Source organism: Triticum urartu, chromosome 3, assembly GCF_003073215.2.
Source record: "Triticum urartu cultivar G1812 chromosome 3, Tu2.1, whole genome shotgun sequence".
NCBI classification, from domain to species: domain Eukaryota; kingdom Viridiplantae; phylum Streptophyta; class Magnoliopsida; order Poales; family Poaceae; genus Triticum; species Triticum urartu.
In genome coordinates this window covers 394,861,247-394,885,819 of record NC_053024.1, presented here as the reverse complement: position 1 = coordinate 394,885,819, position 24,573 = coordinate 394,861,247, and the positions used below count along the sequence as shown (strand labels likewise).

At 44.6% G+C, this 24,573-nt stretch overlaps 2 protein-coding genes and 1 long non-coding RNA gene across 6 annotated transcripts; 1 reads left to right on the top strand and 2 right to left on the bottom strand.

The window, feature by feature from the left end:
• Positions 1–7,941: 7,941 nt before the first annotated feature.
• LOC125544084 lies at positions 7,942–10,956 on the bottom strand. 4 transcript variants are annotated; one of them, XR_007299266.1, is made up of 7 exons: positions 10,822–10,956; positions 10,471–10,688; positions 10,192–10,242; positions 9,754–10,032; positions 9,201–9,659; positions 8,910–9,133; positions 7,942–8,833 (listed from the first exon to the last, which is right to left on the bottom strand). It is a non-coding gene; the product is annotated as an uncharacterized LOC125544084 (long non-coding RNA). The 4 variants fall into 4 exon arrangements; XR_007299267.1 differs by lacking the exon at positions 10,822–10,956 and having other exon boundaries at positions 10,192–10,401; positions 10,471–10,814; XR_007299264.1 differs by lacking the exon at positions 10,822–10,956 and having other exon boundaries at positions 10,471–10,814.
• Positions 10,957–11,805: 849 nt separating this feature from the next.
• LOC125546836 lies at positions 11,806–14,406 on the top strand. Its single transcript, XM_048710953.1, has 3 exons — positions 11,806–12,276; positions 12,369–13,984; positions 14,074–14,406. Exons 1-3 carry the CDS (start codon positions 11,806–11,808, stop codon positions 14,204–14,206), a joined length of 2,220 nt encoding a protein of 739 aa, XP_048566910.1. The 3' UTR covers positions 14,207–14,406.
• An 8,047-nt stretch (positions 14,407–22,453) lies between these two features.
• Positions 22,454–23,629, bottom strand: LOC125548403. Its single transcript, XM_048712005.1, has 2 exons — positions 23,219–23,629; positions 22,454–23,104 (listed from the first exon to the last, which is right to left on the bottom strand). Exons 1-2 carry the CDS (start codon positions 23,490–23,492, stop codon positions 22,758–22,760), a joined length of 621 nt encoding a protein of 206 aa, XP_048567962.1. The 5' UTR covers positions 23,493–23,629; the 3' UTR covers positions 22,454–22,757.
• Positions 23,630–24,573: the final 944 nt, after the last annotated feature.

Genomic DNA, 24,573 nt, shown 5'->3' with positions numbered 1-24,573 from the left:
CATTTGAGCCTTGTCAAGTGTACTACCTATACAAATTAATTTCAGCTAAGTTAGACTTTGTTTGACCACAGTTTTGTTGCCATCTAAAGGGCTAATAGAGTAGAAGTAATAGAAGCTAGTCAGCGCTACAGTAACATTCAGTTACTGTAGCAGCGGCAGCAGAGGAGCGAATCGCAGCGGCAGGAGCGCAGGGGCAACAACAGCAAGCAAGCAACGGAATGAGCCAAAGTAACAAGCAAATGGTGATGAGAGCAGCTGAAGCAGGCAGCACGCACGTGGCCAGGGCGCCGGCGGCCACGCGCAGCAGCAATGGGAGGCGGCCAGTGGCACGAGCGGTAGCGGGCACGTGCCTGGGCGCGGCTAATGAGCGGCGCACGCGGCCGAACGAGGCCGGAGGCGCGGCCAGGGGCGTGCGGGGGCGAGGCCAGGGGCGTGCGGGAGCGCAGCCACGGGCGAACAGAGGCGCGCGTGAGTGCGGCCACGCGGTGGTGAGGGAGAGCTCCAACGAGCTCGGCCGCGACGGCGTACGGCGATTATGGCGACGGATCGAAGGGGGAAAGGGAAATTAGAGGAGGGGCTCACAATGAGCGTTGTGGCAAGCTCGCGGAGGCCGGGGCTGGTCGGAGACGGGCAGATCGAGCGGTGAGGTGCGGCGGCCCTGACGGAGGAAGATGGCTCAATCCGGCGTTACCATGGCTCCCTTGCTTGACTGCGAGGCGTAGTCGATGTAGATGAAGGAGATGGAGCGCCTAGGCACACAGCTAGCCGGCGGGGAGCTCGATGGCCGCGAGAACGGTGGGAGGCCATGACGACTGCGTCCTCAGGTGCAAGTGGAACGGCGAAAGCGAGCGAGGGAGTGGGGAACTGGGGGCTAGGGTTTCGGCAAGGGGTAGCAGGGCATCCTTATCCATCAAGGGGACCGCGGGATGCCCGACACGGCGGCATCGGCGGCCATGGCGGCTCGATGTGCGCCACGCACATCCTCTGTTCCTGTAGGTGAGGTTCAAGGGGACAAGAGTGGGCTGGGCTGCTACTTTCCTAATGGGCTAAATTGCACAAGAACGTTTCCTATTTTCCTTTTCTGAAATAATAAGTAGCTACTATTCTCTAAATAGTTTAGTAATCAAACGAGTTTTGTTAATTATGATACTTTGCACAAAAGATGCTATGCAATGTATGGCTACACAAAAGTTTTAGGGCATTTGCAATTATTTAAATTTATGTTTGAATTTGAATGGCCAACTTAGGTGTTGATGATCCACTTTAAATATTGTTGGAGTCAATTTTGTAATCCAAATTGGTTCGGTTTCTACTTGGAAAATAGTTGGGAATTTTATGGAATAATGTAGACATTTCTGTTTTATTGTTCAAAGAAATTATAATCTCACTTACTATTCAAAATTGAATTTGACTTTGATTTTTGGACAATTGGCAGTTTGAATAGTAATCATGATGACATGGCTACCAATGGGGGTAGTTTACTGTAGCAAGATTCTCGGGGTGTTACAGAAGGTGGGAGGGTGGGGATGCGTCGCGCTGGAGGAAGTGGGATCTGGTGCTTCTCGTCGGAGTGCATTAGATCCTGTGGTGGGGCGGGCGCTGCGGTGGGTCTGGCTGGCGAGGAAAGAACTAAGGGAGAGGAGGGATGGATCCCAGCAAGAGATGATAGGGAGCGGGCGGGGTGGGTTGGTAGGCCGTGGGTTGCGCCAGGAAGCTCGAGTCGGGCGCGACATAGTGGCGCGCGTCCGGTGCGGTCGTGGTGAGGAATGTGGATGTAGAGGGTGTAGGAGAAGATTTGATGGTGGATCTCACTGGATCCATGCATGATGGGGGCGGCGCAGAGTGACCATGGCCTCTCAGATCTGACGCTGGGAAGGCGGGCTACTCGTCCATCACCGGCAAGGTGGGAGGATGGGTGCAGTGCGAGAAGGATGGTGGCGGCGCTGTGGGAGGTTGGCGGCGGCACACTGGAGTAGAAGGTGGAGCTGATTGGGGTATGGGGTGGGAGACGTGGGGGTGTGGGTGAGGTCAAGGGAGAGGTTGGGGTGGGCGTGGGGGTGGGTGCGGCCCGGTTAATTTCAGATGGTTGGTTCAGTTCGTTTGTTTGATGAAGTGCTAAACTATTAGCAGAATAAGCAAGTGTTAGCAGAATAAGACTCTTAAGGGATGTTATTAGAATAGACCCACCCTTAAGAATAAGCAAGTGTTAGCAGATACTAGCTGTGGTAGGCATCTGGCCATGCCCGCCACACGTAGGTTAGTGGCAGACTGTTCAAATTCAACTGATGAATTGCCGCCCGCCACCCCAAATTAGCAGTGCCGGGTAATGTGGCCCACCCATCGCAGGTGACGAGCACTATCTTCATGCGCGCCCCCCCTCCCCCTCCTCTACCCCCACTCTCACTCTCTCCCTCATCTCGCTCTCGTCGCCTTCCTCGCCCTCCACGCGGCGCTGCCCATGTTCTTGCCCTCGCCATCGTCATCGTCGTCCTCTAATATGTCTCCAACGTATCTATAATTTTTTTATTGTTCCATGTTGTTATATTACCATTCTTGGATGTTTTACATTCCTTTTATAGCAACTTTATATCATTTTTTAGGACTAACCTATTGACATAGTGCCCAGTGCTAGTTGTTGTTTTTTGCTTGTTTTTTACTTCGCAGAATATCAGTACCAAATGAAGTCCAAATGTCACAAAACTTTTTTAAGACATTTTTCTGCCCAGAAGACAACTTGGGAGCCAAGGAAGTACCGGAGGGGAGGCTCATGGGGCCCACAAGGGACCGGGGCGCGCTAGCATGCCCTAGTGGGTAGTGTGGCCCATAGGCCCCCTCTCCACCGCCTCTCAACTCTATAAGTACCCAAAAATTCCAGAAACCCTAGGGGAGTCGACAAAAAACAATTTCAGCCTCCACAAGTTCCAAAACCATGAAATCCAATCCAGAGCCCTTTTCCGGCACCTTGCCGGAAGGGAACATGATCACGGAGGTGTTCATCATCCTCATTGGTTCTCCTCCAATGATGCATGAGTAGTTTACCACAAATCTACGAGTCCGTAGGCAGTAGCTAGATTGTTTCTTCTCTCTTTTTGATTCTCAATACAAAGTTCTCCTCGATGTTCTTGGAGATCTATTTGATGTAATGACTTTTTGCAGTGTGTTTGTTAGGATCCGATGAATTTTAAGTTTATGATCAGATATATCTATGAATATTACTTGAGTCTTCTTTGATCTCCTATATGCATGATTATAATAGCCTCATATTTCTTCTCCGAAACTTTGGTTTGATTTGGCCAACTAGATTGATTTTTCTTGCAATGGGAAGAGGTGTTTTGTGATGGGTTTGATCTGGCGGTGCTCAATATCAGTGACAGAAGGAGAAGTGTCATGCATGTATCGTTGCCATTAAGAATAAAAAAATGGGGTCTATTCCTACATGAATAGATCTTGTCTACATCATGTCATCATTCTTATTGCATTACTTCATTTCTCCATGAACTTAATACACTAGATGCAGTCGATGTGTGGAGCAATAGTAGTAGATGCAGGCAGGAGTCGGCTATTAATCTAGGATGTGATGCCTATATACATGATCATTGCCTTGGATATCGTTATAATTATTTGCTATTCTATCAATTGATCAACAGTAATTTGTTTACGCACTGTATGCTATTTTCTTGAGAGAAAACACTAGTGAAATCTACGGCCCTCGGGTCTATTTTCTATCATATTGTTTTCAGATCTATTATTCGAAAAACCCAAAAATACCTTGTTGTACTTTTTATTTATTTATTTTGTTTTGTTTTTTTGCTAGAGCTATTTATCCAATCTCATACAATTTAACCTATCTGAATACCGAGGAGGGATTGACAACCCCTCTTACGCGTTGGGTTTCAAGTATTTATTATTTGTGTGCAGGTGCTATTTACTTAGTGTTGCTGGGTTCTCCTACTGGATTGATAACCTTGGTTTCATAACTGTGGGAAATACTTACCATTGATGTGTTGTATTATCCTCTCCTCTTCGGGGAAATACCAACGCAGATACAAACAATCAGGAAGAATTTTCGGCGCCGTTGCCGGGGAGACATCATCAACATCTATCAGGTACCCAATCACAAATCTCATCTCCTTGCAATATACATTATTTGTCATTTGCATCTCATTTTCATATCCCCCACTTCTAAAACATTTTTGCGAAAAGCACAAAAATATTTGCCTTTTTCTCGTTCGATCTTTTGTTTGCTCAAACCTATCATCATGAGTGACTTTGGTATGGCAGAAAGAGATGATGGCAGAACTCCTAAAATTTGACGTTCTAGCAATCTAGATGCTAAAACTTTTATTTTGGGTATGAGCCATGGTAAAGTTAAAAATACAGGTATAATGCAATAATAAAATATGAATGGGTTTGCATCAGTACTTAAAGTGGTGATTTGCTTTACTATACTAACAAATCTCACGAAGGTTTTGTTGAGTTTTGTGTGATTGATGTTTTGTTGAGTTTTGTGTGATTGAAGTTTTCAAGTTTTGGGTGAGATCACGATGGATGAAGGAATAAGGAGTGAAAAGAGCCTAAGCTTGGGGATGCCCATGGCACCCCAAGGTAATATTCAAGGAGAACCAAGCAACTAGGCTTGGGGATGCCCCGGAAGGCTTCCCCTCTTTCTTCTAACAACCATTGGTAATTTTACTTGGAACTATATTTTTATTTGTCACATATCATGACTTTTGCTTGGAGCATCTTGTATTATATGAGTCTTTGCTTGTTTTGCTTTTTAGTTTGTCACAGTCATCCTTGTTGGACACACCTATTTGAGAAAAGTCATAATGATGCTATGATTTGTTAGAATTGCTCTATGTGCTTCACTTACATTTTTTTGAGCTATGGAATTGCTCTAGTGCTTCACTTTTATCTTTTTGAGCACGGTGGTGCATTAATTTTTGAAGAAACTCCCTCATAATTCACTTATATTATTTTGTGAGATGAAAATTTTAATGCTCATGTTCTTCACATAAATTTGTTTCAGAGCTTGTTATAAGCAATGGTAATATATGAAATTAGTCCCAAAGTGATAGATATCCAAGAAAGATATAATAAAAATTTTCATGAAGATCATTAAATGCGCAGGAGACCGCATACATGCTAGCTCCGCGTCGGCCACGCCACCACCGCTGTTCACACCCCAACGCCCCGACCATGAGGCCGACACATCCGGCGCCGTCGACGAGGCGGACACCGGTGAGGAAAAGCAGCTCATGGGAATCCGCAGTGGTTTGAGTCCCAGGAAGGCCACCACTATTCCTCCCCTCCTACAGTTTCATTTTTCAGGGCTCACGGTGAACTTGCCATGCACGAGGAGGATATGTCATGGGAAACTGGTGCTTGTCGCGGCCGGCCATCATTTAGACTAGGTTAAAAAAGCCTGGTCCGATGTAGTTTAGTTGAAGTATGTCAGAAATGTAATGATTTTGGTCCGGTTTAGATGAAAATCATCCAATTTGAATGGAATTTGTCTGGTTTGTTCAAATCTGATTTGAAATAGCCCTTTGCTGTACCATTGTTCACAGACGCATCCGGACATGTTCTTAAACAAACACCGTGTTTGTTTTAGAGGTTTGCATTGGAGATGTACTAAGCACTAGTAATTACTATTGCCGCCTTTCCATTGTGTGCACGCGAGGACATCCAAAGCTCTCACTCGGGCATGGGCGGCTCACTAAGAGCATCTACAACCAGCTTTGTCAAATCCTTCTCCAACGTCCACGAACATGTCCGATCAATGATCAGATATGAGTGAGAAGAAAAAACACAATCCAGTCGGCCCCCTCCTATCATCCCTATGCGTCCGGGTTGTCTGCGAACCTCATATTGAGAGCAAATGTAGGGAGAATATGAAGATTTGCGGACACAGCCAATCAATACTTCATGTAGTACACGGCCCACTTCGGACCACCTTTTTTCTTTCTTTTCTTTCTCTCTTCATCTCCACCAATCACAAGCAAGTGACCAGACATATAATTGAGAAAATGAGGAGTATGACTACATGGACGAACAAATAAGGACTCAAACGGACACGCTCTGACACTGACCGAACGCTTCCACAGATGTTTGAGGGACATGATATGTTCATTGTAGTTGTAGATGCTCTAAGCTCGTAGGTCGCTTCTTAACGAATAGAGCCAATTACCAAATTCAGCTCGTTAAACTTAACAAGCTTAACAAACGAACTAACAGGTTTCATGAGCAACTTGTTAATTGTTAGTACATCAGAATATATATATATATATACAAAAATTCCATATGGGTCATACAACCATATGATCATATTATCTAATTCATTGTTACTCCTTGGTGTAAGTGCATCTAGTGCCACCCCTAGTTGGTTTTGGAGTATTGACGACAAACCTAGCTGAGGGACTAATGTGTTTGTGAGAATTGCAGGATAACACAGGTAGAAGTCCCTCATTGATTCGGTTTTTCTACCAGAGATGACCCCCAAAAATGTATGAAGACATTGAAGTCAAAGGTGGTATATGAAGATATTCACTTTGAAGACTATGACAAAAGAAGACACGTTATGAAGCCTATGGAGCTCGAAGACTTAGATCTTTCGTAGTTCTTTTTCTTTTGTGTTGAGTCATAGGAACCACCGTACTGTTAAGTGGGGTCCAGGAGAACCAGTCAGAATGACTGAAGTGATGCCTAAACCAAAAACCTATGTCTTTGAGTGAAGACAATGAGAGAGAATCTTGTCCAGAGCCGGACAAGTCAGCTTTGCTTGTAGCCCAAGTAAAGTTGCCATGAGAGTTTGAAATCTGACCGTTGCGACACGTGTCAGTTCCTTAGTGACCCAGGGTCATTTCAGAAAAATCAGATCGGGTTGCCAAGTGGCTATAAATAGCCCACCCCCCTACAACCATAAACGGTTGGCTGCTCAGATTTCAGTGCACGACTTTTGTCGTTTGAGAGCAACCCACCTCGAAGCCTTTGAGAGAAAATTCCTAGCGAGGAGAAAAGCCATAACCACCCAGAGCCAGAGAACATTGGGCATCACTTAAGTCTTCTTGTATGTGTGATCTGAAGACTTATTACACTTGAGGACTATGAATCCTCCAGACGGTTAGGCGTCGCGTTCAGAGCATCCAAGAGACATTGTGGATTGCCAGTGAACGAAGTCTGTGAAGGTTTGGGAGTCTACCTTGAAGACTTTCCAGAGTGATTGGGCGAGGACTATGTGACCTTAGCTCAAGGAGAATACGGTGAGGACTTGGTGTCCTGAGCTGCGTGTTCAGGACTGGGTGTCCGGGACTGTGTGTCCTAAGGTTTAAATACCTAGCCGCTCCAACCAAACGTACAGTTGTCACAGCAACTGGAACTGGTCCAACACATCATTGTCTTCAACGAGTCACGGGTTTCATCTTCACTTCCTTTTTCTTACTGTTACTCATTGTGAAGCCATTGCATGCTTGCTCTATCTTTTGTCTTCACAACGTGAATGTATAATCTATTTGGCTTCATAACTTCTTCCCACCTGATCCTTATTACACTTCAGCTGTTTGTCATTGCGCTTTCACTTTATTGAATACTTGACTATGGCTGGCCTAGTGTAATCTAACTTCCGCTGCATAGTAATAGGCATAATCTTCGCTGTTTGTCTTCATAACTCCCACGTTTTGAAGACTTTCATAAAAATCGCCTATTCACCCCCCCCTCTAGTCGATATAACGCACTTTCACTTGGGATCTGTGTGTATGCAGGTATAAGATGGTGTATTGATGTGTTCTTGAGGTTTATTGTACAGTGCCCCTGACATTGTGCAGACCGCATTTATTGATAGACACCAGAGTGGTCTTCTACTGACCTGCCGTTTGCCATTTTTCATGGTCCGATTGTGCTCACACCTGGACCGATTTTGACTCGTTCATGTGGAAGCCAGAATAGAGAAATTTATTGCGCTGGGGACTTCACCAGTCCAACAGCTTTGATCATTCAACCTTTGAATTCATAGGCTACAAGCTACACCAACCATCCATGCTTCAAACACAGCACCAGCCAACAAGAAGGAGCAGTTTGACATGTCAGTTTCCTATAGCACAATTAGAAACAAAAAACACCATAACCACAAGCTGAAACACAGCCACACGTCGGTTTTCAAACTAAAAACTTAATTAGCACACTTGACACTACCAGCTTTCAACTCACTTCATCTCCCTTGCTTGCCGTTCGTAAGTATTCTTCCTATGCCCTTCACCACTGCATTTACTGCATTTGGATTTCTTCCTCGGTTGCGGAATATCCCCTCTCTCCGGTGAAGTTGTTCTTTTGTGGCACTGGGATTTGCAAATGCTGCAAAACCTACTTCTCTTGGTCATCCCGTCGTACGACGCCTTGTCTCAGGCATTGCTGATCTGCCAGCGTTTCCGTTCTTGCTTGGTGCCACTAATCCAAAACTTCATGCTGCATGACATTCTGTCGTCTTCACATACACTTCTCCCAGCTCGCTCCCCGTCGGTATCTGCCACATTGTTGTTATCCACGGTCTTCCAAGCCCTAGCCTGTCACGACATTTGTCAAAAGGGTCCATCATCGGCATGGCCTGGTCTAAAAGCCCCATCAGAGTTTGATATGCCTCAACACTTGCGTCTCCAAGTCGAACCAGTTCCAACGCCCTAATGTACATCCGGTTGTGCCGAAAAGTTAGGGATGTGTTGTTGATCTGGTCCAGCCGGTAGTGCTTCAAGTGATCTGGCAAAATATCTCTTGGATATTTTGTCCGCCTTTTCACTATGTGTCTCTTTGTATTTTCTTTCATCCCAATATTATCCATGACCTGCAAGTACACCTTATGTTGGTTAGCCGGCCAAAACCAATTAGTTTGCAGAGAGAATATTACATGTGGGTTGTACCTTCAGAACATGACGACAGAGCATCCCCATATGTTCAAAGAGGACATATTCTCTCTCAAAACATGCTCCGTCGTCAATCATTTTCACTAGGAATACGTCCCTGCTCCATTTTTCCTTATGGTTCGCCAATCGTATAGAATTTGAAACTGCTTGAACGTCGCACGGGTGCATTCCTTGCTGGCTTGTATCTCAATCGAGGAATTTGTCCCTAGGACTACACGTGCCTGCATAGAACAAATGTTAGATCTCAGACACGGCAATATTTTGTTGTCTCAATCAAATGACACTTACGGTTTTAGTTCTCTTCACTTCACAAGTCTCATTCAATTGGCGTTCAAACTGCAACCTCATGTACTGCCTCAAAAGTGTATACATCGGAGAGCCGGGTGGCACAAGTTCATAAGCATATGGTTCACACTTTCACTCCTTTGGGTCTGTTCATCTTTGCACAGAAAACACCCTTCAAACATGGCTTAGCCCACTTCTCCCTTGTCTCAAAGAGTTGCGTCATGTATGTGTGTGTCCTCAGGTTGTACTACTTCTCTAGTAGGTGAGCCCACGCTTTCTTAAACTCGTCCACTATTAGCATGTGATTAACCACTCTATGAACCTCTTGCCTAAATTCATTTCTCTTCCCGTACACAGCCCCCAAACTTTCTTTAGACTTCTTCAAGACGTGCCACTTACACCATCGATGCACTGTATCCGGTAGTGTGCTTCTTATTTCAACCTCCATAGATCTGCACTGATCTGCAATTTATTTTCAGAAAACAGGGAAACATGAGATCATTACTAGCTCGAGGTTAGAACAGAATCGGAAACATTAACCGTCCACACCACATACCTTTCAATATGGTCTTTCGGTGCCACACCTCCCATCATCCTGACAAATTCCATGAAAACCCATTCGAAGCTGTGGTGCCTAACTCTAGCTTAATAACCTCATCTTCGTCTTGCTCCGCAAAGCCCCTTATTGATTTTTCGAGGGCTCCAATCCTACCTGGGCGGCATTCTTTCGGCATGAAAGATAACGCACCCATAGATTCAGACACAAATTTGGACCCAAACACTTTTGATTGTCTCACATTTTTTTGTTCCAACAAACTTTATCCAGTAATCTCCTCTAGTAAATGCAAAACAAAAAAGTTGAATGGTCAGACTGACCGCACCATGATGAACCTAGGTGGCAGAAGGCAAGCCAAACCACCAGCAACCTCCTCCACGCCGGCAACGCAGCCGGGCATGGAGAACGATAAAGCACCCCTAACTGAAATCTTTTTACCTGTGTGGCAGTTAAAAGAACACGCAACCGCAGGTCCACATCGATCCAATTCTGTTTAATAGAGAAGCAATCCACGGTCACACTCTTCAATTGGTCAAATAATCAACCTTTTTTACGCAGTGACGAATTTATTCTCTTCTGGTAATACACACACAGAGGACCCCTGATTTTACTAATTCAGGCATACTAATTTACAAACATGGAGACTACCTGAAAGAGGACAGCAGGTAAAATGCTCTGCGAGGGGTAAAAATTCAGAGATTGATCCACGTACTCTACCTCTTAATTCAGCCGGGCGACCGCATATCCCGGTTGACGGTCGACTCCCAGACTCCGTTGGACCATATCCCTTGCTCCCGTCGTCGTCGGGCTCCGCGCCGTTGTTGTGCGCGGTCACAGATGAATCCCGTAGCACATCCCCATCTCTTCTCCCAATCTTGCTCCCCTTATCTTGACAGGGATCTGCGGGCCGCGGTGCCCCCTGGAAGATTGGCAACCTGCGTGCACAGAGAAAAAACACGGCACCGCCGGTGAGGAGCACGGCGGTGCGCTGCGGCCGACAGAAAGACAGGGGTATCGGCAGACACCCGAGGGGGTAGGGGGTAGGATAGGAGGCGTTGGGGTACTAACCACATCCGTAGGGAAATCGTCGATCCTGCAGGCCTCCATCGGGAGATTGGATCTTTTGCCCCATTTTACTTGGGCATTAGATGATTTGCCCCATTTTACATAGGATTAGATCATTTGCCCCACTTTTCATTTTTCTTTTGATGATTTGCCCTTTTCAATTACTGTAATCATTTTTTATTTTGTATCCCTTTTTTCTCCATGCGAAAAGACACAATTGCCCCTGTGGCTAATTTACAATTTGACACTGTACAAATCTTTTTTCTTTACAAGCCTGTATCCAACCGAAGCAACTAATTAACAGGGAACAAATCACATTACTTTCTTTACATGGCTTTATCCAACGGAACCAACTACTAACAAATCATAGATTGATTTTGTTGTGTCGTGGTGTTCATGGCTAGTGGAGAGGCGGATTCACCGCCGGCCCCCAAGCCATCAACTCCGACGACCCCTGCACAGCGAGGCTTCACACAGATGACAACTGAGACGATCCCACAGACTGCCGGACAGGGAGGCGACTGTTGCGTCCATGGATCACCACGATCTGCTCCAGATTGGTCAGTATATTATCTCCCCTTCCTCCCACCCCACGCCAAACACACACACAGTGCCACACGGATCCAGGGTTTGAACCTCTTGGCATCTCCTCGCTAGGCAGCCCCTAACGCTGCTACACTTGTAGTAACCCTGCAACTGCAACAATATGATGGAAACATAATTATCAGGATTCAGGAGTATAAAGTTCTGAAATTATCCAAATCTTTAAACCATGTGGATGAATACTTCTACGAGGATCATGAATCCAATGACATGGGCATACACTTAGTTTTACTGGAAAATGAATATTAAACAATTTGTTAATTGTTTCCTAACATAACAAAATGACAGTTAGATGATGCCCTTATGTCCCCTCCATAACTGAAAATCTTTTGTTCTCCAAGTAGGTCTTGGCCGGTGGCTAGCAATGATACATATGTATCAACTATGGAAGGAAGTGTTGATTGGTCCAAGATTGAGATAGCACCAATGAATGATGAAGAAATTGATGTTCCTATAACAGAAGAGAACATGTGCTCGGTGCTTGGCATCAATGATGAACCTGAGCATCGGAAAATTGTATCTGAAGCAGCTATGAAAGCCTCCATTGCAGATGTTGATGCATGTGTGGCTGATATTGATGAGGATTTACTTGCTGATGCGGCTCTTCCTGTGCCTGACCATATGCCTGAAGAGGATCACTTTTGGTATGATAAGGAACATCCTGTGATAGAGGAAGGATCTTTGTTTCGTTCAATGAACGAGTTTAGGATGCTCATGAGAACATTTGCTATTAGAGGCAAGTTTGACATCAAGACCAAGGATAGTGACACTACTAGATTTGTGGGTCACTGTAAAGGAAATGCATGTCCTTGGAGAATAACTGCTAGGACAATAGAAGATGGAAAAACAGTCAGGGTACAAACTTATCTAACATGAATCATCTTTTATGTTAAAACTATCTTTTATAAATTACTTGCAACTAATGGTTGGTATTGTGTTTTCTGCAGGTAAACAAGATAGTAAAGCCTCATAAGTGTTCATCAACCGCTGCAGTGATTACAAGCATGGCAGACCAAGCATGGGTGGCAGAAAAGGCAATGGGGTATCTTCAAACTGAACCAAACATTGGTGCCAGCGAGCTCCGAAAAAAGCTACAGGCCGAATACAAATGTACTATTGGGTATCATACTGTTGACAAGGGAAAAGAAAGGGCCAAGAATAGTTTATATGGGACCTGGGGAAAAAGCTTTCAGTCATTATTGAATTTCAAAGCTGAGATTGATAAAAGATCTCCTGGTAGCATTGTCGAGGTTGATGTCAAGAGGGAAGGAGGTGAAGTGCATTTCCGCAGATTTTTTATGGCACTTAAGCCGTGCATTGATGGCTTCTTGGCTGGTTGTAGACCATATGTCAGTATAGACTCCACATTTTTGACTGGAAAGTGGAATGGTCAATTAGCAGCATGTACAACACTAGATGGACAAAATTGGATGTTTCCTTTAGCATTTGGTTTCTTTGGTACGGAGACCGAGGGTAACTGGATTTGGTTTATGCAACAACTGCATAGGGCAATAGGACATCTTCAAACTCTAGCTATTTGTACTGATGCATGCAAAGGGTTAGAGAATGCAGTTAAAATTGTGTTTCCTCAAGCTGAGCAAAGGGAATGCTTTAGGCATCTAATGGCAAACTTCAAAAAGAAGTTTCACGGAGATGTTTTTGGTCGCATGTGGCCAGCAGCCAAGGCTTATCATCTGGAAACATTTAATTATCATATGGGCAAGATATTTGAAGCTGAACCTGCAGTGAGTACCTACTTGTGTACCTATCATAACTTAAAGTGGATGAGATGTGACTTCAACACAGAAATAAAATGTGATTACATTCACAACAATCTAGCTGAGTGCTTCAATAGCTGGATCAAAGGAACAAAGGAGCTGCCCATGGATGAGCTAGCCGATGCAATAAGAGAGAAAATTATGATACTTGTTTATAGAAGGAGAAGGATTGGGGAAATGCTCCAGGGAGAGATATTGCCTGCTATCATTCAACAAATAAATAATAGAACTAGGCAACTTGACCATTTGGTTGTTGGAAGATCAACCGGAGAAAGTTGTGAGGTCAAGGACACTAGCAAGAATAATCTTAGGCATGTTGTGAAGATAGGCAGCCGTGAGTGCACCTGCCTAGAATGGCAACACACTGGAAAGCCATGTGAGCATGCACTTGCATTCCTTATAGAGACGGCAGATGTGAACTTTCAACCATATGTACATGAGTACTACTCCGTGAGTAGGTTTCGGGCTGCCTATGCTGGAGAGATTGAACCAATCACGGACAAGTCTCAATGGCCTCATGTTAATCTAGATTTTGAGATGGTGCCACCGGATTTAAAGAGCTCCGTTGGGAGACGGAGGAAGCAGAGAATCAAAAGTTGCCTTGAAGACGGTGGTGGCAGCAAACGGAAGAAAAAAGATGATAATGGCAAAACAAATGACCAAGAAGGAGGTGACAAAGAGAAGGAAAAGGAAAAGAAGAGATTTGGCAGCAGAAATAGGTGCAAAGAATGTGGGATATTGGGGCACAGGAAAGCAACTTGCAAAAAAAATGAAGCTAAAGAGAGGTAAACCATGCACTAATATCTCCTTTATATTAGTATCAAATTAGTACTATTATACCATTTCTAACATCCGGTGTGACTGAACTTTCTAGTGATGTGTCTGCTCGCGAGCTCGCTCCAGTTGTTGTTGCGACACCTACACGCACAACAACAATCACACTGCCTCCCAGCCTTCATAACAGCCCTGGGCCTATCACAAGGAGGTACCTATTATATTTGTCATAAGCACATTTGATTCATGCAAAAGAAAAATCCTACTTTTATAACATTGGTGTGTAAACATGCAGGAGGCTTGCTATGGCCATAGCTGGAGACGATGCATCACAGCCATGTGGGACAAGTACTGTTAATTCTACAGCATCACCTACTTCTCACTTCCCTTCACGCTCTACGGCATGCAAGAAAAAATTGACCCCGAAGAGGAAGAAGCTCTCATTTTAGTGCATTCAATTCTATTTTAAATTCATAGAGGTGTTGAAATTTGTCAATTTCAAAGATATTGGCTCGAAAAAAATACTTTTTTGCTTGATGTAAACTCGGATTAATTTATCATGTCGCTTGAACCAAGCAAACCTTTTTGTGGCATCAGTTCGTGATTTCAGTGTGATATATTCTCTCAATTCCATGTGCTAAGTGAACATATGTTGTCAGTCTATTTTTTTCCTATGAAGATGTTATATGCTGCCAATTTCCAACGAAATGCATATGCCAGGATGCACATCATATATATAGATCTCTGACCAGTGACTAAAGTAGATCCAGCAAAAGATGAAGCATATATATTTTGAGTGTGATACAATTAAAGTATGAAGCATCTGGAGGAGATAACTAAGCAAAGCATTTTATATAATGTACCCAGCTCCATGATTGAAGCAGTACCAGCTGCTAGGGTAATTAGTACTATCAACACTGTCGTCCAGCCATAGCTATTACCGACCAACGAGCTGACACACATCAAAACTGTAAATCCATTAATCATTGGAAGAAGGTAGTTTTTACCAGCAACGAGCGCACCATCTGCCGAGCTGCAGCTGGAGCCCTGGAATCCGCCCGTTCGCCGAGCTGGAGCGGGAGCCGCCGCGGCGGGCCGCCGAGCTGCAACGGGAGCCGCCGTCCCGGGCCGAGGAGCTGCAGCGGGAGCCACGGAACCCGCTGGTCCGCCGAGCTGCGGCGTGAGCCCCGGGAATCGCCGGTCCGCCGAGCTGCGGCCGGAGCCGCCGCCCCAGGCCGAGGAGCCGCAGCGGGAGCCCCGGGAGCCGCCGGCGCCGGCCGACCATCTGCGGGAGCTGCCGCGTCGGGCTGCTGCTGCCAAGATGGGGGCCAAGGTGCCGTGGTCGGCCTCCTCTGGTATGAGTAAAGAAGAACAGAGGAAATGCGTTGAACTGGGGAACAGTGAGCTCGTCGATGCAACTTAGTGTCAGTCCAACAGCGGTGTCAAATTGTAAATTAGCCACAGGGGCAATTGTGTCTTTTCGCATGGAGAAAAAAGGGATACAAAATAAAAAATGATTACAGTAATTGAAAAGGGCAAATCATCAAAAAAAAAAGAAAAGTGGGGCAAATGATCTAATCCTATGTAAAATGGGGCAAATCATCTAATGCCCAAGTAAAGTGGGGCAAAAGATCCAATCTCCCGTCGTCCATCGCCGCCGACGCCGCGACCGGTTCCCGGAGCAATCCACCACTCTTTCAGGCTTCAGCTAATCTCTAGCAGTAATAAACGCAAAAATTCTGGACCAAGGTCTAAGTACGATGTTACAAAAGGACCAGCGGTCCAACTCAAGAGCGCAACGCCGTTTCGTGGGGTGTGGGCCTGCCACGCCTCATCCAGCGGTAGTACATACGGTGTATTATACGCGGCGTATTGTTCCGACCCTGACATAAGCCATTTTCCACGGCTCGCGCACGTCTCATTGAATGTGCTGCTACCTACTGATCCAGTCCATTGGATGGTCCAGATAATAGGTATGACCCATATCTCCGCGCGCGCTCTCTATATATATATATCACTCAGGGTACAGAATAAGTTATTTTCCATCCGAAGTAATCTTATGTTCGTTTCCTAAATAAATTATGTTTAGAATATAAATAGTTACATGCATATTGATTCAATATGTAAAATTTGATATAAAAAATTAAAAATATAGGTTATAAACCAGAAAAATCATATTTTATGTATGTTTTACACTATGTTTTTACAATTGTAATTTTATGTAACATAAAATATTTTTTACGGCAAGTACATATTTTCTTATATTTTTTATATATGAAATAAGACAAAATTTACGAAACATATAAATACGATGTATTGATGTCAAAATAAAAAGAAGGTGAAGAATAACTATTCATCATCCAGGGTGACAAATAGCGCGACCCTATATATATATATGAAAATATTTTCTTGGTACCTCAATTCATCTAGTCAATCTTATCAACCCATCACAACCGATAGGTGGCAACAAACTAGCGCATCTTCTCCTGTAGCCATCATCTTTCTTCATAAAAATTACATCCATACTCTTGCCTTGTAGGCTGTAACACATCATAAAACGAGCGCTCGCGTGCTCAAGAGTTTAACGAGCTTTAAACTAATAGAACTGAACATAATTGTTTGCTCGTTAAGTTTAACGGCTCGAGTCATAATGAGCACGAACTTAATGAACAGTCGAGAAGCGTGTTATCCACCCCTAAGGCTGGTCATAGTAGGGAGTAACTTAGACTAGTGTCATATGCATGACACTAGTCTAAGTTACTACTTTCATAATGCAAAGTAACATGATAATAGTGTCATAGATGGCTTCATTTATTAGCTTGTAGACTCATATTGTCTTGGAAAGCGCTATGTTACAGTAACATATTATGTTACCACCTCACATTAAATACTTGCCATATAAGCAAATTTTTTTTAAAGTGCACTATGTTACTAATTAAGTTACTCTCACTATGACTAGCCTAACCCTTGCCAACAAATCTTCCAATCGCACAAAGTCACGAGAAAGGGAATGCACGCATCACAACGTGCCCACGGGTGCTGTTCCTGGAGTCTTGCATATTTGAAATCAAAGAAAAATCTCCCTAACAGTGGTAGTGTGCTACTGACTAAAAGTGTGTTTAATTATGTAGGAGCATTCTTTTGAAAGAAGAAGCATGGTTAATCATGGCGCAAGAGCCAGCACGGGCGCATGTGCAGCGTTCGTTCGGTTCGGTTCTGCGGGTTATTGTAACATTGTTTGCTCTGACTTCATGTACACGCACCCGCGTAATTACTGGGCTCGTGCTGCGCGCGCATTTCCTCTCGTTTCTTCTCACTTGTATATACGATTTGGTCAGCTTTTCGATCCGGTACAAGTGTTTTTCTTTTACATGTGCATATGCTAAAACTATAATTACGGGCATAGTCAATCCGGCCACTGGATCCTTGGGAGTAATACAATAACCATGTCACATTGTCACATGTGACGTCAATCCATGCGGTCTTCATATGCTACTGCGAATAACTATATGCCTTGTGCGTGGTTGCAGAACATTTAATAAAAATTAATTGCTAAATATACATATGCAACACAACAAATTTAGCAAATGTACATTTTTTATAATTCAAAGAAATTCTATTAATATTAACTATTGGCAATTAAATGAACTTCCTGCAAAAGAAGACAAATAAATGATTTTTTGATCAAATAGCCAATTTCATTCATCTCGAGGCAAGGTTACATTTGTGTTGAATGCACGAAGACAAAAAAGTAAGGATAAAGTTTGTCCACATACATAGAGGACTAGAGGCTATAACACTCTTGGTTGTAAGATAAGCAGTCACATTTGTATCCCGTTTAACATAGGATAAATCAGAAGAAAGATTTTTTTTTGCTTAGTTCTTCAATACGCAACAGAATGGACAGAATGCTCGACATGTGCTCAGTCTGGACTTCCACGGTGCCACTAAGGACTTGTAGTCCGACTCCACCATGATATGTCTCAATCTCCAATTGTGAACAACGTGGGCACTATCCCTGCAGGCAAGAGCTTCAGCAACCAAGGCATTCGGCAGAGCAGAGTACCATTCAGACCTAGCGGCAAGAAGCGAACCATCAACATCTCTGACCACCACCCCGGAGGACCCATTAAAATTACCAGCATTAAAGGCTACATCCACATTTACTTTGATGATATCAGTAGGAGGATCATTCCATGAGACCACTTCCCTGCGGTTAGCTGGCAACACAGAGGGAGAGGTTGGCTGAGAAAGATCAAAGGCCAAATCGCTTGCCCAACGACAAGCAACCGGAATGTGCCATATAGGTTCATCATGTCTCCTACCATTGCGAGCGCTCCAAACTGCCCACATACTACACATGATATTGAGAAGGATGGAAGAGCTGCAAATACCAGGGTGCAGAAGATCCTTAACCCAGGTGTGAGGATGGAAGACAAGAAGTTTTATGCCCCAACTACTCTTCATATGGTGACAACAAGCTTTTTGCGTACGTGCACTGTATCATGGACTGAAAGAAACTTTCTTCTGGGTTGCCACAATCAACACAGAACTTGGGAACTTCAATATGCCTTCGCGCCAAGTAAGAGTTAACGGGCATAAACTCATGGATAACCCTCCATCAAAAACAACGCACCCTGGGAGGAGGGCCTGGGTACTCCACAACTTCTTCCAAATCAGGTCATTGTCAGCGTGAGAGTATGTGGCCAGATTAGAGATCATGCGAGACTCATTAATCGATGAGCGGTAGGCTGATCTAACTGAACAATTCCCATGTTTTTCGGGAGACCACGCCCAGAAATCTTCAGAGAGCTTTCTCGAGGGAATACAACTCGGAACGCATGTCATGACCACAAAATTTTTGCTCGAGAGAGTTCAAATTCTAATTACCATCTGGGCTAATGAGCTTAGACACCACAAAGGTAGTAGCTTCAGGTTTTTTGAAAAGAGGTTTGTTTCCTGGAGCTTTAGGAATCCGCCAAATGTTGGTTGAGACACCATCCCCGATCCTTCTGATCAACCCCATCTCAAGAGCAGTCCTTCTCTTCAAAATAGCACCCAAGGTGTGAGGACAGTTCCTCTTCTTCCTAGCCGACAAAAAGTCAGAGTCATGGAAGTACTTTCCTTTCAACACTTGAGCGCATAGAGAGTTTAGGTTTGTGAGGAGTCTCCATCCTTGTTTACCAAGCATAGCTAGATTGAATTGACGCAAATCCTGAAAACCCATGAACCTCCAAGTTCTGCCAACACCCACGATGGAAGCAACCCAGGCATCAATATGTGACTTCTTGCAAGACTTATGCCACACAATCACATCACTAGTCTAGCAAAGCACTAGGACACTCAAGCCAGTGCAGTCAACACCAGAAGCTTTAAGAAAACCCAGCTGATTCCCCAAAGCTTTGGACTTCTTCGCAAGCATTTGGGTATCCGACAAGAAGACAACCTCTAGGTGGAACATTTCGACAAGATTGCAGAGTTCTTGAACTGCCTCAGGCTTCCCACAACCTCGTTATTCCAGACTAAGGATATTCATTGCGCTCGGCAGGGCTGCGCCACACTAGCAGCCTCCACCGATATCGAGTTAAAACTGAATCCCTCCATTTTATGCTTCTTGATAGTTTCATTTGCAGAACCCTTTCCATCACCGGGTTGCACGCCCAACAGCCCCCTCAACTGTCATACCAACTGGGACATAAGTCATTTGTCCATTCTAGCATCAATATCTTCTCTGCAACCACTCCCGCCTTGCGAGGTTTATCACTCGAATTTTTCGTGTTTTTCCTTTTCCTAGCAGTGTTAGCCTTCACCAAGCTTTTATCTGGGAAAAGTTCACGGCTGATCGGTCCCTCGACCCCATGGCTTGGGTACCCCTTGTCTTTACGATTTTTCAAAGGGCTTGATACTTCACCATCGGAAGGTTTCTTTTCCATAGCAGGTTCTCGTTGTGACCCAACTCCAGCAGAAGAGATGCCTCGAGGACCAGACCTCTGGTGTGTCCCCCTGGAAGAGCTTGCAACTCCTCCACTGCTAGCAGCTTGGTAAATACTCAAAGGTATTTTTACATTTTTCTTCATGGGCCCGAAGAATGCGTGCTAGCAAAGCTTGTTGAGCACGCGCCGTGGGGCTGAAAAACCGAGCACCGACCCTACTTCTCGTCGTTCTAGCATATCGGAGCCATTGGATCGATCAACGGTGGTGGATAAATGGGGGTTTTCTTGACCTCTCAAGCTATCAGGGGTTTTCTAGAGCTACCGCCCACCACACTTGGCCTATAAGGCTCGAAGATGCGCGGGAAGAGAGGCACCGACACTCGCATTGTACCATTGTGGTGGCGACGCGTGAGAGTCGGTGAAAAATTAGCGGGACGGATGCGCGCCGACAAGCGTTCCGCCAGGAACAAAACTAGTCCAATCCAGTTTATGTCTGCCTTGCCACAGGGGCGATTAATTTGACAAGACACGTGGACTGCCACTAGTTCTTATCCATCTACTAATGTGCAGTTTTGCAACAGCGCAAACGAACTATTTGGTATTGCTAGAACATAATTTGCATAGAGTTCTAGCAAAAGAACCATGCGTGATGACTGAAATCAACGCAAACAGTTTGATTCTTTAAAGCGTTTGCAATGCATCGTCTACGGGTCCTACAATTGAACCATGTCCGATGAGAAAATCATTACACACATTTAGTTTACACGGACCGTGTCCAACGAATCGCAATCAAGTTTTTACAAATAAGTGTGTGTGATGATTCCAGCTTCGCACACGTTCGCTTTTTTGACACACAATTATATTTTTATATCTGTGTGTGATGTGTTCATCACACACGTTTTTTTCTTCATCATGTGTGAAGGTCTTAATAGCATGGACGTGTACTAGTGAATAGTAATAGTAGAAACTAGAAAGCTAGAAACATGAGCATCTTTCTTGTAATATATATAGATACCAACAAGAATACCTTTCTTGTAATATATATAGACATGATGAGGAGCATCTTGTAATATATATATATAGACAATTAGACATGAATAGGAGCATATTTATTGTAACATATATAGATATGAGCAGGAGCATCTTTCTTGTAACATAAATAGACATGAACATCTTTCTTGTAACATATATTGCGAATGATAACAGTAGAAAGTTAGAAACAAGAACATGAGCATCTTTCTTGTACTACAATAATTGAGTGATGATCAAGACAACTTCTTGTAACTCACTCACGAACGTTTAAGTAGAGGATGGAGCCGCGCAAGATGGCCCAGATGGCTTGCAAATAGACTTCCTATTGCTAGCTTGGAGTGCCTTCAACTTGGATGAATTTGTACTACCAACTCTTCAATTAGTTTTGAAAAAGAATGAAATAAACATGTAATAAGCATACAAAGTTAGAAATAAAGGAAATTACATAGAAGACAATCACAACATGTTACCCTTTTCCAACATTAACAATTCCTCCATATCTTCTTCAATGTTGATAGTAGTAGAACCCCTTAGCCAATCTTGGGTACAAACAAGAGCTTGGACCATGAATGAGGTAAGTGAGATTCTAAAATCATTTAGGATACATCTACTTGTGCTAAATCTCAACTCCGATGCAACCGTTGATGCTGGGAAATATAACACATCACGATCATCCTAACCAATATTGGGAATCTAGCAGCATACGCCTTCCACCATTTTAGAGTGTCAAAGTCATCATTATTTGCTTCATTCTCTTCATGTAGGTATTCTCAAGTTCAGATTTCCTCATGCTAATTTCACCACCAACAACAACTCTCAGCTTTTTATTTATCTGAGGCACCAATTTCCTTCCTGCCCTTTTATGAGTTGGTTCGGATTGTGGAGCACCCACATGCTAACTTGCATCAATTGGTGCATACATAGCTTTGTACTCTGCAACCAAAGCATGCACACATGTTTTCACCTTCTCCCAAACTTTGTCTCCATTTAACTCGGCATACATTCTTTCAATGGCTAGTTTTATGTAATTTGATAGCTTGAATCTTGGATCAAGAACAGCTGTAGCAAATACAAACATGTTCACATTCTTCTCTTCCTTTTTTCTTTGCTTTCCCATTCCCCTTGTCATTCTCATTCACCACCTCCGCATGCCAAGGCCCCCAATACTTATCATGCTTATCTTGCATTTTCTTGGCCATGTATTTCGCAAAATATCATCACTGTCAGCCCACACTTCCAACACAACATTAACTTCAGCAAAATATCACATGGAGTGTGACGGAAACACTAAAAGTGAGCTCATAAAAATGTCCAAGAAATTCAGCCATTTTTTTAGCATTGTCCTAATCACTATCAAGAGAGTACCAAGAGCTTTCTAACTGTTTAAATCCAACGTATAGAGTGGGTCTTCCTCCTCATACCCTACAAACATTTTTTCATAGTTGACCGCGGTTTTCAACATTAGATATGTGAAATTTCATCTAGTGCATATATCCAAACTCAAGAATACAGCCTTGTCCACCTTTTCTAACTCAGCAAATTCTTTTAAATTTTATAATTCTAGATGGCCCACTGGCACTGAATGGGACCAGATTTAATCTCCGTTAGCTGAGTTTAACAAACCCGTACACTATATTGATACGGAGAACATCCCGTTACAACTAGCCTAAGACACTTCATTCAGCAGTGTTTATAAATAATACGTGTACACCCATTAGCACGCGGCCATGCGCTAATCCCTCCGCACCTGGTGATCGCGCTTACATATCGATTGGTCGGCCAATGCTGACTGTCACGGCCGTACGCTGAGGTGTTCTTGTCACGCAGACGCCGGAGGAGCAGCGTGGATCTCCGATAACGGTGTACGTGGCTCCATCGCCTGATGTTCCGGCGCCTCTGACGACGCACGGACCGCATCATCTGGGTCCGGCTCGGATGAAGGAAGGGCGTCATCTGGGTCCGGCATGGATGAAGGAAGGGCGTCATCTGGGTCCGGCTCGGATGAAGGAAAGGCGTCATCTGGGTCCGGCTCGGATGAAGGAAGGTCGGCGACCACCGGGCCTGACGTGGTGGGCATGCCGGCGCCGGCGCGGAGAGGCCTCGGCAGAGTCTTGGTCTTGCAGCCGTCGTAGCACTGCCCGAAGCAGGCCTCAGTGGCCTCGCGGTCTGCAAAAAGAATTTACCACCACATCGTCGTTGTCGGCTCATCATACGTGACGTGAGTGCAGTGGTTGCGCATTACTAATTCATGGCGCGCATGAACTGTGCCAATCTGATTACCTGGATCCAGACGGTGGCAGGAAGTCCTGGCGCAGGAGAGCTGGCATCCCATGTCGCCGGAGGCGGCAGCCGCCGCCAAGGGCCGCTGGGGCGCGCCCGCGTAGCAGGTCTTGTCGCAGGCGTAGTTGCAGTAGTCGATCATGTTCTTGTCCTTGGCGATGCAGTCCTTGAAGCAGTAATCGAAGCAGTCGGCGTCCGCCGCGCCGGCCAGGAGGAGCGGCGCCACCACCACCACCAGCACCGCGCTAAGAGCACACGCTCGCCCGGCCGCCATTGCTACACTCTGGTCTCTGGAGTAGCGTGATCAAACGCGCGCGCGGGCGGTGGTCTTATAGAGAGGGTCGATCGTCACGCCAGACTCATGAGTGTCTACGGGAGAGATGGGTGCGTGTACGCAGGGCGATGTCTAGTTCTTGCAACAGCAGTGCGGTTGCTGTTTCTGGCTGTGGCCGTTGCATTGTACGTATATATCGGGCAGGAGCGCGCGCACAAGGGAAACGGATACGCGCCGGCAGCAGTTGTGCAGGGGCGGAAGGCGTGAGCGGTGCCGTTCAAATCAAGTGCGTCTAAACGTTAGGATTCTTCCCGGTGAAGACTCTCTCTCTCTCTCTCTCGTCTCGAACAGGACCGTTGCGTTGGAGCGTTGAGTTTTTAAAAACGGATTTGCTAACATACCGTAGGATAAAAATGTTTTAAGATTGGGTTTGTTTACTTCTTTGGCACGGGCTGTTTTAGTGTTGTCTTTTTTTTTAAGACAGTACAGACGCAAACGGTCATATTTACGAAGTGACGGTAGACGCCTCGTCGTCGATGAGAACATCTTCTCCCACCGAAAACGCATCGCCGGAAATCTTGAAATAAATTCAGGAATAATGCAAGCACCAATATTTGAATATCTTCTCCCACCGAAAACGCATCGCCGGAAATCTTGAAATAAATCCAGGAATAATGCAAGCACCAATATTTGAACCCTGGTCAGCTGGGGATACCACTGTTCCTCAAACCATCCAACCACAGGTTGGTTCGCAGCGTTATCTTTCTTACCTGATTGTTTCAGCATTATGGGGAGAGGATTTGTAGCATGCAAGTGCGGGGGCACCGAGTCCCTCGTGCGTGCTATTTTTTGGCTTTTGATTTTTAAATTTTCATATCTTTTGAAGAACAAGCCTAAATTAAAGTTTTGTTTCATATTGGTGGTTCAAGTGACTAGGGCTTTCAAAAAAGATCTATTTTGAATACATTTTGAGAAGTTTTGAAAATATCCGACTCGGTTGCATGTCCACACTCGCATGAAAATTTGATTATTTTATATATGAGAAAGTTGTAACAGCTCCCGGGTGCCCATACACCTCATG